The sequence below is a fragment of the Diorhabda carinulata genome, chromosome 9, assembly GCF_026250575.1.
Source record: "Diorhabda carinulata isolate Delta chromosome 9, icDioCari1.1, whole genome shotgun sequence".
NCBI classification, from domain to species: Eukaryota; Metazoa; Arthropoda; class Insecta; order Coleoptera; family Chrysomelidae; genus Diorhabda; species Diorhabda carinulata.
Window position 1 is genome coordinate 21,271,655 of NC_079468.1, and position 20,495 is coordinate 21,292,149.

The window sequence follows — 20,495 nt, forward strand, 5'->3', positions numbered from 1 at the left end:
AACTGGTTGAAAAATGGCTCACGTAATTAATGGATGTCCTAAAGTATGTAAGATAGCAGAAAAAGTTTTTTTATAGAACTTATTTTTTTTAATTCTCCTAGTCTCCAAAGCAAAGTGTTCAATTCCAATACAAGTATAATAATTTTTTGAAAAATATATTAATAATACAGAAAAAATAGTTTAATAAAAAGTAGTATTTTTTACAAATTTCCATAATTAAATAATATCCTAATCTAACATTCATCAAAACTTTCAATATCTTCACCACGTGGCCATGGATCAGCATCACTCTCGGGATCTACTTCATGATCAGACGAATTGGTGCCTTGGGAATTGTACGAAGTTTCACCAGCTACACAAGTATAATAACTATCTCTTTTACTAAGCGACAGACTTCTACCAATATTATTCAGCCCTTCTGTTGATCTCTGATTAGTAGGATCTAATTTTAAAGCAGTAGTATAATGGTGAAATGCTTCGTCATCTTTCTGAAGATTCACGAAACAATCTCCTAGTAACTGATGAAGTCTCGAGGACGGTTTTTGCGTTTCTATATGTTTCAGTAATAGCTGAGATGCTTGTTCGTATTGTTGTTCTCCCTCGAGAAATTCTACTAGCATCGGTAACGCATTTGTCGCGCCTGTTTTATCTTGTGATACGGCCTTTTCTAATATTTTACGTACTGTTCTACTTGCCGCCATGGGGTCTTTTAATAACACTGAAGCATGCAACTGAAAAATTCAAATAAATCGGCTATTATAGAAAATTTGCACAGTAAAAACAATTTTACAATCAAATCAATCAACTGATTTATTGAAACACTTTAAAACAAACTTTTTCTTCTTCTGCGACGAGTATAAAAAAATTTTCTTAGGTTATGATTATGGTTGCTGTCATTTATTCACTTAATTGTTAGTTTTGGCAGCAGCATAGATGAGAAAACGGTTAGTTGCAAGAACTTTCTTAGCGGTTGTTTTGCTTTATGCTAAAAGACTTTGGGTAAATTTGATATAAACTTCTGGGACATAATTTAATAACAAGTTATACAAAAAAAGCAACGCTCTCTATCGGTAAAAAGCGAAAGTACTTAGTTATGAACCTTATAATAAAAAATAATGGAGATAGAAAATACCACTAATGAAAGACAGTAAATAAAAGATACAAAGGGGTGAAAGCACCCATTAAACCCCCGAAAAGGCAATAACAATATAAAAAAAATAGACAAACATAAAAATAATCATTGAAAATTGTTTGTTATGAAAATAATGTTGAAAAAATTTAGTTTTTCTGTGATAAAAATGGATAGTAATATGTTTTCCACAACTTTTGATTGTCATTAACATCTTGCTTAATCCAAATTAATATTTTTGTCACATATTTTCAACAAAAGTAACGGGTTCGGCAATGAAACGGAAAGATTTGGGGTGGGGCTTGCAGCGCGCGGTGAAATGGTAGGAAATACAGTCACAGGCCTCCCGGTTCCCGAGTGGCTTGCCATTTAGTCTACAATGGAGCGTTGGACGGGTGAGCCTCGCGGTTACGCAATTAAGGCTTATTATCAAAATAGTGTGCAAATGCGTCGAGATTTTAAACGGCATTTTAACATACCGCGTAACCAACCTGTTCCGTCAGACCATGCGATTAAAATGTAGGTAAACAACTTCGAGCAAACTGGATCGACGTCTAGAAAAAGAGTGGTAGTGCCAGAACGATTCGAACCTCTGAAAATATTGAACCTGTTCGACAAGAAGTCCACGTTCAATTTCTTCACCCGGATGATTATCAAAAGCGTTTCAGATTTTGTGTGGTTATGCTTGACAGGTTGGAAGAAAATATTGACCAAATTAACACACTTTTACATCTCCGGTTTTGTAAACAAACAAAATTTCAAGTACTGGGTGGAGGAGATCCCTCGTTAGCTTCATGAAACACTTCATGCTCAGAAAGCGACAATATGGTGTGCAATGTCGGCGAATGAAATCATCGGTCCTGAGAGATACTTTGCAGTGATTCGGAACTTCACCGCTTTCCAGTTAATGAAAATACACTTTTTCAACAACAAGAATTTCAATGAATGCGGTGAATGCTTTGTTCCCAATGCGTGTCGTTTCTCGAAACGGGGATATCGCTTGGACTCCTCGGTCTCCCAACCTTACTGTCTGCGACTTCTTCTTATGGAGTTGGAACTGATCCACCCAGGGCAATCCCGGCCCTCAAACAACGAATTCGTGACGAAATTGTAGCAATACCTGTTGATATACTGCGAAGAGTTATGCAGAACTTTCAGGCTCGACTCCATGAATGCATAGGTGTCAATGGAGGACATTTGACAGATGTAGTTTTCAAAAACATTTTTATTTTATTCCTATTTTTCTTGTGAGCATGGGTTTTCAAATTATCTACCAATATACTTACACAATATGCTTGGGCACTAAAATTCATCTGCTTACAAGCATTTACTGCTACAGATTCGGCCTCGCGTATCCTATTACTCTGTATATACGATTCGACTGCACATTTGTGAATATCATATCTGCAAACAAATATTTGAAAAATTCTAATTTTTGGTCCTATGAATAAACAAATCATTTCCAAAATCCAAAAAAGTTTATCTTAAAACAAGAATTCTGACTCTACTTTTTTTCTCACTGGGGGTTTAATTATTTATAAACAAAAATTAATGTTTGTAATTCTATTTTTTTCTAAAATTCTGTTAACTTCTTATTCTACTTTCATAGTCCATCTGATTCTTTCTCAAAAATTCTTGGAGGTTTATTAAACACAACACTGGAAAATTCACGAAGCAGTCTGTTTACGATTTGCCAATAAGAACACTCTTATTCTGTAAATTCGTTACAGAAAAATAAATTGGAAAAAAGATTTTATAAAATACTCATTAATTTTCACCTGAAATTGCATAATTGTAAAGCTTCTGTACAGTGATTGGAGGCATCTTGATACTTCTTAATTTGTAGAAAGGTATTCGCCTTCAATAGTAGAGCTTCTAAATTTCTTTTATCGAGTAAACAAGCTTGCTGTCCAAAATAGGCTGCCTTGTCATACTTTTTCAATGTGTACATATAATTTCCTAAAACAACCCAATGTTCGGCACTCCATAATGATGTATCCATCGAAGGTATTAACGCTTCAAGAGCTCGATTATGTTCTTTTGTTCCAGAAGCTGCCAATAAAGTAGATAGAAGATCTCTTCCAATAATCATATTAGGATCCAACCGTAAAATCTAAAAATTTTATCATCTATCATTTTTGATGATAGTATATATATATATAATTTATTACAAAGTAAATATTTCTTTTAAAGTTCATTACTCCACAACATAAAATGAACATCATACAGTTTCCCTATATATTTAACTTTGAAATCTATCGAATAAATCTACTGGAAATATTTCAGCTTACTTAATTGAATGTTTATCTTGATAAAATGTTACAATTAGTATACCACCAACCTCCAATCAATCTTTTGAATTGAAATTTGTCACCTTATTTATTTCCAATGACAATATATGGATCAAATAAAAAATCCATGAATAAATTGGATTATTTACTATATTAATACAGAATTTGATCAGAAGCAAGAATACTTTGACAGATCAGAAGCTGATCTAACTAATTCTGTAATCCCTTCCTGATTTATAGCAGTAACAAACTAAAAATAAACCAATGAATATACTAGAATTTTTTTGTTTGCTTCATTTATTTCTTTCCAATCAACACGTAAACATACTGTTACGAACGCGTCTTCGTCCTGGAGCCGGTCCTGCCTAGATGTAGTGGAATTCTAAAATTTGGCGAAAGCGCGGCGCCTTTATTTTATTTCTTTATTTTCTAGAACTTTTGAGATTTTAAATAAATTAATTAAGTGTTAGTGATAAATTAATTAAGTGTAGTGTTTAAATAAATTTAAAACGTAAAAGACAGTATTTATTAATACACCCCATGAATAGAAATCATATAAATAACTAAGAAAAACATTACCAGAATTCAGAAATCGCGCCTCAATATGATTTAAAAAAATTTTCAAAAGTAAATAACTATAAATATATCATTTTAGGTCTATTTCAATAAATAACTAGCATAGTTTATAGGGAAAATTATTGACTTTGGCAAGTCAATTTCACTCTATTGATAAAAAATTACTTATTATAATTAACATAAAATTAAGAATAATCTTCAAAAAAATAGCTTTAAAAAGGGTATTCATACCTACCTTCTGTAATGTAGAAATAGCTTTAGCATCTTCACACAAATAATGATAACAATAGGCGATATTGAGCAACAAAGATATGTTATCTTTTAATAGCCCATGAACTTCCATGCTTTTATATGTTTTTAGGGCTCCAATGAAATCTTTTGAATGTAACTGAGCTTGTGCCTTTATCCACATACTCAACCAACTTATTTCAGATGATACAGGTATCATTAAAGAATTTACTTCCACACCCTAATAAATAGAAACATTATCTTACTAAACAAGTGATAAATACAAGTAATTGTGAATATGAGTTCTAGTGCAAGGTTCCACCACTAGGCATTAATCACCATTCGCCTGAAAGCACAGTGAGTATAGTAATCTAAGAGATTTTTGTCAAGCTTGTAACTTCTATAAGATATTTTTTATATTTTATTCCTTTTAATCTCTTAATGAATATCATATTTTAGAATGTGTGTGTAATAGAGTCTCTTGAATTTGTATTGTATTGTACTTACAATGAAATTAAACACAGCTGGAAGTGATGGTCTCACATTACAATGTTTAAACTGTGTAAGTAAATAATCCAACTAAGTATATGTCAAAAGTTTCGCAAACACTGTGGTTAATGATCAAATTTATGATGGATATTAATACACGAGATGTTCCTCTAGTGCAGAACTCAATTTAGAAAAACTGTGAATCATTTTGAGTGAAATAGGAGTAATCTCTCTTAGGCACCCCATATTTACCTTATTATTATTTTCTCAATTTATTCTGTATTTACCTAATGAAGATTCAATTTAAAGCATTCATGGTTATTAGACATCAAAAAGGCTTCCAGAAATGCAATTTTTTATACCAATTACTATTTTCCTTATTAACTAAAATAACTTTCCAAATTGTATAGCAATTATTGATTACCTTCAATCCTAATTTAAGTAGATTCTCAACTGCCTCCAATGCTAGTGGGCACTCCCTCAATACTTCTTTAAAACATGTTATGGCAGCTCTCTCTTGTCCCAGATCTTTATAAATATTTCCCAATGCCATGTTTACTTTTGGAGTTCTATGTCTAGCAGATATCATCTGAAATATTTTTCTAAAATGAAATCATACTTCATATATAATTATTATATTCTTGGAATGATGCACAATACTTAAACAATTACCTGTAAAATTTCGCATGCTGCATTTTTTTGCTTTAATGCAACGCAACATAAATGTATTTGATATTTAATATCGACATCGCTCATCAAGTTTGTGGGATTTTCAATTTTATTGCTGGAGGTTTTAGATTTCATAATGTAATTCTTTCTCATTTGTAAAGCTTGCCTATATAAACTTTCTGCTTGTATGTATTGGCGGGTTAAAAAACATGCATCTGAATAGTAAAGTGTAATTTGTAGCTTTGTAGATAAATTAAAGACATCTGGTTTTTGTTCTGCTAATGTTAATGCTAAATCGCTCTAAAAATAATTAAAATTCATCATCCTACATGCAATTTTCCAATAATGTACCCACCACTTTGCAAATATTTGAATGCAACTCTTGATCTTTCAATGCTTGTAGCTGATTTAGAATTGTATTTGCCATATTTTTAATGTGATTAATTCAAGTTTCTTATTTTAAAGTCTATTAATTTTTTATTTTATTTTAGTTTGTTTTGAGATTAAGGTTATGTGAAGTATACATTTTCGTCTTCTTCTTCGTGAAAATTAGCCTTGTGACTTACAGGCATTCAAATTTAAATAAGATTTCTCAAAAACATTAATTACTGAAATAAAGAATTAAAACAATATATTAATAACAATAACTAATAGAGTGTAGAGGTAAGGAGAACCATCTCAGTGTATCAAGTGTTCGTTGAAAGGGTGCAAATTAAGTTAGCGGTTTACAAATAGCGCCGGAAATTATTAGAGTAAGATCGTAACTTGAATTCTTATTTCCAATTCATAGCTATTTTAACAATAAATTTACAACAATATAATAAAAAAGCGTATTAATATCAAATTCGGTGATCAATATAGAAACACCCTGTATCACAACTCTATAGATTTATGTACGTGGCGTACTCATACATATACGTTTTTTGTATATAATTTTTTAATGTACAATTTTTGTCTGATATATTTTCAAGATAAAACTTACTTTTGCTGAAAATCGCGAAAAAACCCTTAAATCAAAATTTTTCTATATACGGGAATGATGGGGAACTTTCAAATTTTATTTTTAATTATATCTTAAGCAATATTACCGATTTTATGCTTGGTGGGAGTTCTTGTAGCTTTATTTTTATTTTTGGTCTAATTTGACCGGGCTATTTCTACTATTTTTTTTCTGTGTATCATTTAAACCATTGATAATTATAAATCCTTTTATGGTAGGATATTGGATGAATAGTAAACACCACACTCTAGTAAAATATGATTATTTCTTAGAAAATAGGTAAGAAGAAACTAAGGGTTGATATAATATGTAGGAATAAAAAGATACAATAAAATAAGTTAGTTTTTATTACATTAAATTTAAAATTACATGGCCACAAAACATATAATAACTATTCTAAATGAACTAATCTATCAAGATTAGGTAGATAAAGGTACTAATAGAAATAACACAGCATTTTATTCAAAAATGAGAATAATAGGAAATTCAATTAGTTACATTATGATATTGGGTAAAAATATTTTACAATTTTTTTTTATGAAAATTGTTGGGAAAATACTAATATGCACACCAAACACGCCTTTTGTTTTATCTAGCGAATCGCTAGTGATTTGAAACAGTAAAAACATAAAAACGAGGTACCTTAATGCCTAAATAATTCAAGCTATCATTGGAAAGTTTATTTTAACATTGATGAATCACCCACTAAGAGAAAATAGAATAAAAAAATTAAAATCCGTAATATATTAAAAACGTCTACTTATTGTTAATAATAATCGAGAACAATCCTTATTAAATACGAACTTAAAAACCTGGACCGCCTTCCTCTATAACATAAAAAATAGATCAAATCATTTTATAACTTAAAATGTTTTTCCATCAGTCTTGTCCAAGATATGTGATTCCAAATTATTCTAAACATTATAAACATGATTTCATTAAATACCAAACTTTTTTTATCAACCTTAAATATCATTAAATCAACGCCAAATATATTTTTTTAGTTATGTGGTATATTCGAGAGTAAATCTGTTGCCATAATTCTCCACAGCATCGCTGATATGAAGCAGGCCTACACGAAGCCATTTTGAGTTCACTGTTGGTTGTATGTACATCGTAGAACTTGTTTAAAGTTGATTCGAAATTCCGCCGCTTGTGGAATTTGCTAGTTATTTAGTTTTCTAAATTTGATAAACGATAACCCACGCAAAATTCATCAACAATTCTGTGAGATATTCAATGATAAGAGCTGGTGCGTTTTCGATCACCAAAACTAACTTTAAAATATCAAAAACACTGTGAAAAGCAACAAAACAAAAAGGAATTAACTAAAATTGAAGTGAACAATACAATTCAGACAGTGGGGGACGTCATGAACATAACTTCAAAATGTGAAACTTTTTGTTTTACGTAGACGAAACAAGATTGAGGTGATACTGTATTTTCAGTTTAAAGCTCTAGATGGGCCTGGTAATATAAATAGATATCATTTTTACAAAATAACGCGATTTTGTTATAAAAAAGATTGGTGATTATGTTACAAAACATATATGCAAAAGGAAAAAAGTAAATGAATAAATAGTTTATGATTTATAATCACCTTGTGACTAATTGTATTGTCTCTCATGTCATTGTTATAAAACTATGTGTTTAATAATATCACTGTCCAATTTCTCTTTCGAACTTTTCAAAGTCTAAAAACACTTATATAATGATACAGCACCTAAATACAATCATAAATATTTTCTCTCAGAGGGTAATAAAGCATTTAACAATGTGAATGGGGTGTATTATCTACAAATGGTTGAATTAAAACAAATTTATTGATAATGAAAGTAATATCAATACCTATCGGATGTAAATGTAACTTTTCAAATAAAAAAATCATTTTAAGAAAATTTTTTAATAGATATATTGCCAAATTCATTCCGTAGTATGTAGTACAAAGTTAGTTTTCATTTTGCTGGTTAGTACTTTGATATATTAACAGCTGCGTTAATAAAGAAAAAATTAGAGACCATTGAATTTATTTTATAATCAGTTAAACTAGATTCATAACGAAACAATCTTTATTAAACAGCAGTTTATTAGAGACAAACACTAGGATTTATGGAGATATAAATCATTTGTTTCTAAATTAATCTCGTCCCCCTCTCCAATTGCAGATCCAATAATTACTTGAATATTAGGGTGAGTGCCATTTTTGCGCCAATATTGAACTAACCTATGAACTGATGAAGTAACTTTCCAAATAATGTCTAAATACAATTATAAAAATACCGTGTAACCTCCCAACAGCACAAAAATTAGTATTGAAACTAAAAATTTTATTGAAAATCATTTCTTTGTTCCAGTTTTTGATTTTGAAACTAAATTATACAATAATAAAATCAAAATTTCCCTATTTCCATACCCATTATCTCTCATAATTTTTTAAAAAAATTGAATTTTATGTTTCTCCTTTTCAAAACCTTAATTTTTTTTGATAACTTCATATTTCCTTCCAACTCCACGTTTGTTTTGAGTTTATAATTTTTGTTTGCTCCATTTTCTTTTTTACTTAAGTTAATTTTTATGGAATAGTTTATGGTATCCATATTGACTACTTCTACAATAACATTCACAACTACATTTTAGATTCTTCCAGTCAGATATGAACCAGCGACCTACGGATGGCTTGAAGAACAAGATATTGTAGTTGTGACTGTTGTATTTGGTATCCACTTCTATATCACCAATATGTTGTATATGATGACAGGTGGATTGTAATTGTACTTTGCTTTCTCTTCAGCAGTAGAATAAAGCACTTGGGCAAATTAAAATTTTCTTAAATACTATAAGACTAAAGTACATCCGCCTCCTGAAAATTATTGATTGTAATAGTGCAAAACTATCTTAACTCTGCCTTTTTCTGTCTCATAATACGGAATGAATACAGGAACAATTATGTTTATTTATCGTGGTTGGTACTATTCCTCCCAAAAATTATTTTTTTGATCGTATCAAAACAAAATATTATTCAGTTTTTGAACTTTGCAGATCAATAATTTTTGGAAGGAATTGTTTTATCTTGTGCTATATTAATTAAGACTGTCATTTACCTATTTTTTAAACTCGAGAATATTAATGTCAAAAATTTATAGTAATGTTTGAAATATAAAAATTATAGTGATATATTATTGCTTTTATTGGATGGTTAATATAAGCGAAGGGAAAGTTTTTTCAAGTATGTGAGGGTCACTGGAAAGATTCGTTTTCAAGGATTCATTAATAATTAGGTTTCCTTTCTGTGAGGAAAAGTAAGAGAGTAACTTATTTAACGTTTTGACACAAATAACACCAAAATTGAGCCAAAAATGTCATTTTAAAGGTGCGTACTCATTTCACCAATTGACAACATTGGGTGAACAAGATGAGGGGCCATTAAAAAATTATTCTAAGTCATTATCGTTTCATTAGAGTTCACTAAGATGAGTAGTAAGGAAGATGTTAATTTGGTAGCTGCAACTGATTTAATTATCGATTCTTGTACATTTAAAAAAGTGATTTTGTTTAAAACATTTAAATGTTTACAGAATACAAGTGATTTTATCGAAATATGACGATATGAAAGTTTAAGAAATTTCTGAAACGTGACAAATTGATATTGAAACTGTTTTAATTGTCCCTACCATGTCTGAAAATACTAGTTCTTGATACGTTCGATTAATTTTTATCTTCACTCCACTCTATTATTAGAAAAATATTTTAAACATCAATTCAAAAAACTACCATAAAAGTTTTGGTTAATACAAACCACAACGACTAAAGTTAAGCCGGAATCTGAAATGCAGTTTCACAAAATTCACGTCCTCACCAGCTCAGGGATGCACCCATACATATCGGGTGAGTAGTGAGCTCGTGACTATTGGCGGTATAGTTATTGTTGCGGATCATAGTACATGAAAGGAAGCCAAACCTACTTAATTAGTTAAGATCTGTGTTTAACTCAATCTCAGTTTGTGTCTGTAGTAACCAAAAACTCTTATTATACCTCGATCATACCATTTTTCCTCTTACAATCGATTTTTAGAATATTTTTAAGCTCAATACAGATGTAAGTCAAGCTCCTTTTATATCCTTATTAAGTCTTGTACACACTAGTAGGTTGCGTGATTTTGGACAAAGACGTGTCTAAGGTTGTCTATAGACCAATCCCCGTCTACGGGCCAGTTACGAAAGCAAAAATCGCAGGTCTATGCTCTCCCGACAGTAATGGGAGACTTCATGCAACGTTAGACATGTTGCTCAACATTTTGACAGTGTAGATGTCAATCGAGTCGTCTCAATCTGTCTCCAGCTACTGAGTGGCGTGATTCGACTGTTTACGTGTTCTGCTCTTGGTGTGGTTCTTTATTTTTTGTTAATACAACGCTTCGTAAAGATGTGGTTGAACGAGGTTTTAAAGCTGATTGAAGATTTCCAAGCATCTCATCATTGTTTGTGGGATGTTACAAGTCCCGGCTACAATATCCCGGGTAAAAAGGAGAAGGTGTACACAAAAATAATATCCTACGAACAAATAGAGAATTCCAGAAGTTAAGGCCAAGTCGACATTGGAAATCGCAAACAATAAACGACTCGAGAGATTCACCGATCACCTGACGACTGATAAAACATTCATTGAAGTTCCATCAATCGCAATTGTCAATGTAATTGATCGTCTCGCGGGTATTTTAGTTCATTATGAATCATCAATTCAAGCAGTTGAGTATAAAAACAGATTAAGGTCGGTGTCCTATGCACACGTTTTCCGATGGTACGATGATTTGATAGCGATCCTATTTATTAGAAATTTTGGCGCGAATTTTAATCTGAATATTTTTATTAATCCACCGAGTTGAATTTTGTTCACCTTTTTTCGATATTGAACGGTTTTAACCTTACTTTTAAAGTATCTATGATACTTTTTGTTTAGCTTGGTTATTTGGATTTGGGATGTCAGTTATTGAAATAAATTAAAATCGATATCTCCTGTTATCTTTATGAAAATATATATAGAAAAGGGCTGAAGTGCAAAAGCCACGAAGATTTTCGGTGAGAAAAATTTTTAAAAATCGAAAAGTGCAGAAAAAATACCATGATTTACTTAAGAAAAAACGTATTCATGGGACATGCAAAATATTTTTGTCAGAAATTTGTATTTTTTCGAAAACGTACCATCGGAATTCGGATGCGTGGAACGTTAGAAAAAATGATGGAATATTCTCTTATAGTGCCTCATAGATTAAGACAAAAAATTTGGATTGTATTAATATGAAAGTGACACTTATATTCAAGAGTTGATTAAAAAATTATAATTTGTGAATAAAGCTGATAAAATCTTAAAAAAAAGCGACTGTACAAAAGCTTGTCGATTAACATGCATTTTTTTATAATCTAATTTTTCATTAGGTATTAAATATGGAGGGTACCATATACATCTAGCAACTAATATAAATATCGTGGACGATCGCTTGTTTTTTTTTGTTTTTGTTCAATTTCTATCTAATATCGCGTTAGTTTTTTATGGTATATCGTCCCGACATATATCTCGCTATATAAATGAATACGTTTAAACATTGGACTGTCATATGCAAAAATTATTACTTCCTATTCAAGTTTTCATAATTTTTTTTGTTCAAAATATGTATATCTTATTTTGCATATGTAGAATTATTATCGAGTTGCTTATTTAAGTACAATTAACACACAATTAATGGAATGATTAGGATCCCAGTAGCATCAAAAATAATTATACCAGTCAAAATAGAGAAAATGAATGGCAAGTTCAAGATAATTCACTGATAAAGGGCTTAAATCGGCTATTACAAAAAAAATGAAAGCTCTATTAGAGTTATTTTAACCTCGAAAGTCTATTTTGACCGGGGCAAATGTCCAAACTTAACAAATTCACCCAATAAAATATGTTTCTTAACAAGCATGTCATGCCTGAAATATTTATTTTGCCGAATGCTTATGTACACTAATAGAAGAAAAACGGTTTCCAATAATACCACAACTTTTTTCTTACAAAGAAAGTTAATGAATCATTTTGTTTGAATTTTAAATATTAACATACTTATTAAGAAACAGTATTTTTCTTTCAAATAATATCATAAATTATGTGCTGCCAGGCAAAAGAGAATTTTCGAAAATATCGAACTAAAATACATCCAATTACTCTTTAACTTCAAAATATTTGTAAGTCGGATTTTCGTAACCATTTATTTGCATATTGGCTACGTGTCTTTCTTCAGGAGTTGCTGCTTGATCAACTTCCACAAATCCTTGACTTTGAGGTGATCTAGATGTCTTACGTCTTGCTACAGCCACTCCTACTACTATAGCTGCCATCAACGCCATTCCGGCAAATGCTAAAGTGAAATAGACACTCTTACCATCTTTACGGCTATATATTTCTCTTCTTACAGAGAAAGTCTGAAAATAGAAAAAATATATTTGTAAAACCTGTACAGGCAATTATCTCTTGAATTTATTTTAAAGAATATAAGAAATGTCCTTGCAAACTAAAATATTGGATTCAAAACAGAAGTACCGATAAAACTTTAGTAATATTTTATTGAGATTTGAGAACCTAACCTTTACCTATAAAAGAATCTCAACGCCATCTCCTGAAAAAGTATTCAGCGAAATTAAAAGGAAAACAACAATATTTAGTAATCCTAAATCATAATATTTTTTGTCGTTCTTTAACAACCAGCCGATCCAGCGCCGGATTAGCCACGTAGCAAGAGTAGCAAATGCTAAGAGATTCGCGCACCAACGCCTATTTTTGTCAGACAGTTGAAAAACATTGGATAAGTGTAAAATATCTTACATGCTCCAAAGATCTTGATACGGAATACGCCTTTTATGAATCATTAAAGATCTACATTTTCAGATATTTGGGCAAGAGCCAAAGATCTTACCAGATATAAAGAATACAAGCAACAAACATCAAGACGAAGTAAGCAAAATGCAAAGTACCACCTCATCAGCAGCTCTACTACACTCGACGAATATCAGACTGCGTGGAAACGTTTTGAAGTCCAGGTGTTTATTATCATTATTGATAATGTACTGACAGCTAAAATCCCTCACAAAAAAGATTTTAGAAAACAAAAAAAAAACAGCCTAGGCAACGAATTAGTGTAATTTGTGGAGCTGCTGAAAAGAAATGTTATTGACAGCAGCATGAGTCTCTGAAACTGCAATTTCATAAACTTTTATTAAATAATTCATTAGAGACGTATTTCCCAAACACAGTTATTGCTTTGAGAATTTACTAGTCTCTCATTCTGACTAACTGCAGTAGTGAACGTTCTTTTTCAACATTAAAATGGATAAAAAATGAGTTAAGGAATACAATGGGCCAAGAACTACTTAATCATATTACTTTGATGAATATAGATTTGCTTGAAGATGATATTGAAAGTGTTGTCTCCAAATGTATCCGTATTATATCCAGAAAGGTTTCATTCCAAAATTAATTAAATTAAGTTAATAATAGAAGAAAGCTATTTAAAAGTCCGATTGCATCATATAGCTATATAGAAACTACTATTGTTATCAACATTTGAATACTAAACGTTGTTTATTGTTGAATTTCTTGTTTTTATATGTTTTATTAAAACTATATTTATTTACTAGTGGTTTTATTTATTAGTACTTTCATTATCAGGTTTACAAGCTACCATGTTTTTATCACTATCCTCTCTTCTTCTTTTTTATCTTTTGACAAGACCAAAACTAAACAACTAAAAATGCAACGAATTATCAAAAAAAATGAAATATTTTAGAAAATGACTACAAAATGTTTTCTTTATGGTAAAATTAATCAATAATCAGGACACCACTGGCGGTATAAGAATTTACGGATTTTGCAGCGTTGCTGGAGAGCAACTCTTGTGTTATTAGGTATGTGCTCCAATACATGTGATTCAAACTGTTAATCATGGTTAATAAATTTTGACTGGACTATTGGAAATTGATTGTTTATTGAGTTAATGATACATTTTGGAATATTTCCAGCTCAATTTATACGCAGGTAAAACACTTTCATATAACAATAACTTTGGATATCGACAATCTTCATTATCAATTTGACAAGTACAAGTGGAGTAAAATAGATGAGTCCAATGTCAATACTTTGAATCTGAATAAGTGGTGATAGAAAGTTATTGTCAATAAACATTTTAATAGAAATATGTGGATATGAAAACAATTCAATCGTTACTTACAGGTTCTCCATGGCTGATATCATGGCTCATTACATGTGCTACTCTAATGATATCTTGTCTATGACTTGCTGCTTTGGCGACTTGTTCAACGGCTTCTTGTACTGCAGCGTCATCGACGTTACGATTATCTGAAGTTGCAGTTATGGAATTGCTCATTATTTCAGCGAAAGTTATGCCTGATGTTGGTTGTGAGGTTGTCTGCAAAATTTTTATTATTTTAATTAGAAGATATTTAAATATAGACTTATTAGGCGGACTCAAAAGCCATTTATATGGCGCTACTGGTACAGTAATTCGGTCTTTGCTGTGATGTTTAAATAAGGAGAAATGAGCATCGACGACGATGCACGCATTGGACTCCCCAAAGAGTCTGTCACGAACGAAAACATCAATAAAGTCCATAAAATTATTACAGATAACTATAACGTGAAACTGATTGAGGTAGCTAGAAATATAAAACTATCAAAGGAACGTGTTGGACATATCACTAAAGAAGATTTTGGTATACGAAAACTCTGTTCAAAGTAGGTGCCGAGCAAGCGCACAATCGACCCAAAACAAGAACGAGGGCCTTGATAAGACAACATCTGGTATCAATGTTTCATTATAGTAGGACATGGTATAATAAGTTTGATCTACCTTTCTGCACTCTATGTATTAAAGCATTTTTTAAACTGAGCTGACATGAGATATCTTCACGAATTCTTTGCCATATCTTCTATAGTTTTGAAGTTGGTACCTTGGAGTGATAATTTGAGTAGCTGGAGTCATTTAAGGCTGATATAGTGGTTGTTCGACAAGGTTTGTTCAGCCTTTTATTAGAAATTCCATCACAATGGTTCAAGAAGATTTGTACAGGAAATGAGATTGAATTATAGCAAGACAAAAAAAATACCTGGAATTCAAAATCCAAATTATACCATTTGTTTCCTTGATTACAAAACATTTGGTACCAGTGTTTGATAATGGTAGGACATAATATTGTTCTACTTTTTAATGAGACATATTTCAAAGCATTTTTCAAACTGAATTAACATTAGAAGTCATCACGATTTCTCTATTTATCTTCTATAGTCTAGAAATTGGTGTCTTGGAGGGGCAATTTGAGTAGTTGAAGTCATATCAGGGTAATACAGTTGTTGTTCGAGATTTGTTCAGTCTTTTATCAGAAATTCCCTCACAGTGGTTAATGAACAAATTGAACAAGAAATGAAATAATATTATGCAAAGGCAATATAAAATTCCTGTGATGTAGCAACTCAAAATTCAATTAGATTGGTGAAAAAAGACGAAGTATCATTTCATAATGATAGAACATGGTATATTGAGTTTGTTCTACCTTTCTTCAATTCATATAACAAAGTATTTCTGTTAATTGAATTGTCACAAAAAATCGTTACGAATTCTCCGTTATTTCTTCCATAGTATGGAAACTGGTGCCTTTGAGGGATAATTTGAGAATTGCACAAGGTTTGTTCAGTCTTTTATCAGAAATTCCATCATAGTATTTCATAAACGATTTGACTCTACATTATATCATTTAATTTCCTTGATAATAGAAATCGTAGAACATGGTAAAATAAGTTTGTTCTGCCTTTTTTCAATCTATATTATCAAAACACTGAGCGCCTAGTAATTCGAATAGTTGGATTCATATCAGGGCGGTACAGTGGTTGGTTGACAGGATTCAAGTCTTTTATTAGAAGTTCCATAACAATTATTCAAAAAAAATTTGACCAAGAAATGAAATGGAATTATGGGACGCAAAATAAAATGAAATTATATATTAGCTTTCTTAAAACTATAGTTCCCAATAATATACAACTATCAATAATAACAACATAAGAACATTATGAAACTTACTGATGTCTTTTCCTCCGGTAATGATTCATCTTCCATATCTTCATCATCAAAGTTGCTAATTTTTTTCCCTAAAGCTTCCTCAACTCGTTTCTTTTCTTCTTTGAGTTCTAACTTTTCCTTTTTCCTTTGTTCTTTTCTTTCTTTTTCTTGGATCCTTTGACGTTCTCTTTCTGCTTGTTTAGTGGCAACTTCCGTTTTATATTTGTCCAAAATGGCCTGTTCGGCATCAGATGTCATAGCTAATAACGAACCTGGCGTTTCATCCTTTGATCGTAATGCTTGAATGTAATCATCCATCAATTGACCAATTTTAGTTGCCAATTCGGGATACCTTGAAAATAAATACACGATTTAAGTGCGTTATCAGAAAAAAAATTTGAAAAGAATAATAAAGGTAAAATTACGTACCTTTGTAACATTTGCATGCTTTGGTTCACCATTCGGTCAATATCAGTCAAACGTTCAAGAGTCCTTGGTTGTTCTCGAGCAGCAGCTTCTATACTGTTAGCCAAAAGGTGACGGTAGTGGCTAATGGCATGAGCTCTGTCCTTATGTAAAGATCTCAGTAATTTTTGAAGACATTTTTGAACACGATGAGTCTAAAAACAACAATTGAATTCATTATTTTCACAAAAAAAATATTAAATCATCTTTAATATCTAAAATAATCTTAGAGACGTTAGAAACAAATTATTAAAGAGATAGATATCAAAGTTGGAGGGAAGAGGCCTTTTCAAAAACTGTGTTTGATTAATTTATTGATACTAAATGCCCGCCAAAAACTAGTGTTTGTGTGTGAATAGACACTCTGCATTTTTAGTTGTTTTATGTGCACATAATAAATAATTTAACTCTAGATGTGTGTTAGGATGAATATGAGATGCTCAAATGATTTTTTGAGAGTATCCTGAGTACCACAACTGTTGATTAAAGGGAAAATCTGTTTAAAAGCGTGCAGAAATGTATCTGACGCTCACCCGTCTAAATTCTTGAAAAAAACTATAGTACCAACTTCAAGATAAAAAAAAATGAGACACCAGATACAATATTAACAGAAAAATTCCATAAAAAACTGTATAAATATGGTAAAGTATTAAAAAATGTATTAAAAGGTGAAGGAATTGGCGTAGGATAATTCATTTTATCAATGATTTGTGATTCTTTTAGATCAATAGCTTACAAGATACAATGAGCTTAGAAGGTAAGAAAGAAAATAGACAAGAAATTAATAGTACTGGAAGTCATACATGTACACACACTACTACTAACTAGAGCGCTTGATAATATAATAAATAATAACTGAGTGTTCTTCAACTTACACTTGGTGGTACATCATTTAAAGCTTGAGTATAACAGGTCATAGCTTCTTTCTTTCTCTGGTTAATGTGGGCCAATACTCGCTGTTGATGCATAGCTGCTAGTTGATGTTTTTCTGCATCGCCTTCTTCTTCAAGGGCTTGAACTGTTTGTTGGAATCTTTGAGTCATTCTTTGTTTAAATTCATCGGCTCCTCGGGGATCAGTCTGGCGCATATCTTGGTATCTTTCTTCCAAATCCGACCAATCTTTCATGACCCTCGTTACTTTTTCACGGTGAGTTTCTTCCAAACGCTCCTGTAAATTATTATTTTCTACTATTTCCAATAAAATGTGATTTTTGGATAACAATATAGAGACAACGATCATTTTCATTTATAATAATGAGGTTATTAAAAGGATCTGTCCAATATTTGTCTTCATTAATCAACAGGGCTGAATGTGAGTTATCATATCCTTTCAAATGGTTATAATTAAAGTACGAATGTTGTAATAATGAGTACATTATATAACATTTGAAGATAACATATTTCATTACTAACAAGTAATAACAGTGATGAACCCAGAGGTAGCAAATTCCTTGGTGAATCGAGTCATGAATCAACTGTAATTAATAGACGAGCGAGCCCTTTATTGTTATCAAAGATATATGAAGTAGATTTTCAATGTGAGCCAGTTTGCATAGAAATTCGTAGAATTCCAAGTTCCATGTAAACGATTTGAGGTTAGTTAGATAACTTCCATATATTATATTGGGGGTTTGGATACTCCTTATTAGAAGGTCGTTATGTCCAAAAAGATGCAACTAGTTAGGGTCGTTATTTCTTATCATCAAAAAAACAAGAATTATTTTGTGATATTCTTGCAATAAAAAACAAAAAATGGCAGGTAGAAGGATTATCTAACATTTTCCGATCTATAAAAGAAACAAGAAATTCAATTTTTCGGAAACTTGGTACAATTAATAGTTCAAAGCAAACTAATTAAGTTTCACTGGACAAAATACCCCAAAACCTCTCAAAACCCGTCAAAAATACCTCTCAAGTGTCCGAAGATCCCTGGGAGGAAAGAAATTTGTTCTGGCCAATTGTTCTGAAGCTTGGAACAGTTATAGTTCAAACCACGCTGTTTGAAAATCTCAATGTATTGTCAATGAGGTAGGTAAGTTGCATAATTAACTTGAAAAACATTCATCGGCCAACTAAAGCAAGATGAAATAGCCCAGGTCACTTAAAGCAAGGTTGAACATTCCCGACTACTTAAGGCAAAGTTAGAAGTCCAGTAAATTAAGGCAAGAATAAATAATCCCGGCCACTTAAGGCGAGGTTGACAGTCCCGGCTACTTGATGCAAGGTGTAGCAATCCAGTCAACTGAAATTGCCTGAAAATTAAGTTTTGTCAGCCCTAGAAAAAAATTTGTCATACGATTTTTCTAATTTTGCTATTTTCTGAAAGAGCATGAACAAATCCTGTAATTCTTGGCAACTACACGGTTTTCTTCCATGTTATAATCTATAATTCCTATACCACTCAGTATATTGTTTATATACAGTACTAAAAGTAACATTTATTTTACTTACTTGCGCTTCTTTATAACTTTCATGTTCATTCCTAGGATCGAAGTGAGTGAAATAAGGATCTGGTGTGGCGATTGTAGTTGTTTTTTCAGTAGTTGTAGTGGTTGGTGTAGTTGAAGGTACCGTAGATTTATATCCTGAGGTAGTACTGGACGGCGTCGTATCCCAGTCAATGTCTTCATCATACATATCATCATCGTCTTCGTCGTCTTCATCATCAATAGTTGGATCATCGGAGAGCTCTGTTTCATCTGCGAGATCATCTAGATCATCTTTATCAATATCTTCGTCGGATTCATCGTCGTCATCCTCATCGTCGTCGTCAATATTGTCGAAAACTTCTTGTTCTTTCTTTAATATCGTTAGATCGATGGGTTTCTTTGGTTTTAGGTTATCTGAAAAGATATAAATGGGTTTATAATCGCTAAGAAAAAATATGTATATGAAATAATTGATCTATGTCTGTACTAAGAACCAATCAGATTTCTTGTAATTAAATCAGTAACTGATTGACAATTCAATTATAATTGATTCATGAGTTTTCGCAACAGTTCAAATATGATGTTTGGTCGAAAATCTTTTGAAAACATAGAAAAACGGCACAAAGTGCAGTATATAACCAAAAGTCGATATAAACTACTTCGCATCAACAACTTGGATTTGTTATGGAAGATTAGGGTTCAGCTATGAACGGCGAAGATTATAAAGAATGAAAATTGCTGCAAAACTAAAGCAGTTCAAGTTTATTCATTACTCAAGACTCCTTCAAGAGCAATACAATAATTCTAACGCTTCTCTGACTTTTCGATGCCGTGCATGTAGAAGGATTTGTATTTTACTTCAAAATAGGATACAGTTTCAGCAATCGTTTCTTCATTTGAGCTGAATTTCTAACCAGTGAGCATTTTTTGATCATCAGCGAATAAACAGTAGTCACACACACAGCCAGCTCTGGACTATACGGTTGATGAGGAAGCCATTCGAAGTGTAATTCGTTCAATTTAATGATAGTTATGATTTCATGATATCTTGGTGAAAGAGTTGTTTTCTCTTCGACATATGGAGATAGTCGATGAACAATATTTTATTCGCATCC

General features: G+C 31.5%; 2 protein-coding genes across 3 annotated transcripts in view; both read right to left on the bottom strand.

Moving 5' to 3' along the window:
- Positions 1-65: 65 nt before the first annotated feature.
- LOC130897791 (anaphase-promoting complex subunit 7) lies at positions 66-5,922 on the bottom strand. Its single transcript, XM_057806695.1, has 7 exons — positions 5,738-5,922; positions 5,386-5,682; positions 5,138-5,302; positions 4,232-4,465; positions 2,908-3,242; positions 2,416-2,533; positions 66-731 (listed from the first exon to the last, which is right to left on the bottom strand). The coding sequence occupies exons 1-7, from the start codon at positions 5,807-5,809 to the stop codon at positions 234-236; spliced, it is 1,719 nt and encodes a 572-aa protein (XP_057662678.1). The 5' UTR covers positions 5,810-5,922; the 3' UTR covers positions 66-233.
- A 3,007-nt stretch (positions 5,923-8,929) lies between these two features.
- Positions 8,930-20,495, bottom strand: part of LOC130898340 (amyloid-beta-like protein) — a 175,264-nt gene continuing 163,698 nt past the window's right edge. For both annotated transcript variants that reach the window (XM_057807585.1, XM_057807583.1), the window contains exons 5-10: positions 19,403-19,794; positions 17,826-18,119; positions 16,915-17,105; positions 16,507-16,837; positions 14,644-14,841; positions 8,930-12,841 (exon numbers count right to left, since the gene is read on the bottom strand). In XM_057807585.1, the coding sequence (XP_057663568.1) occupies positions 12,581-12,841; positions 14,644-14,841; positions 16,507-16,837; positions 16,915-17,105; positions 17,826-18,119; positions 19,403-19,794 (1,667 nt within the window). In that variant the 3' untranslated portion in view covers positions 8,930-12,580. The remainder of the gene's footprint in view (positions 12,842-14,643; positions 14,842-16,506; positions 16,838-16,914; positions 17,106-17,825; positions 18,120-19,402; positions 19,795-20,495) is intronic.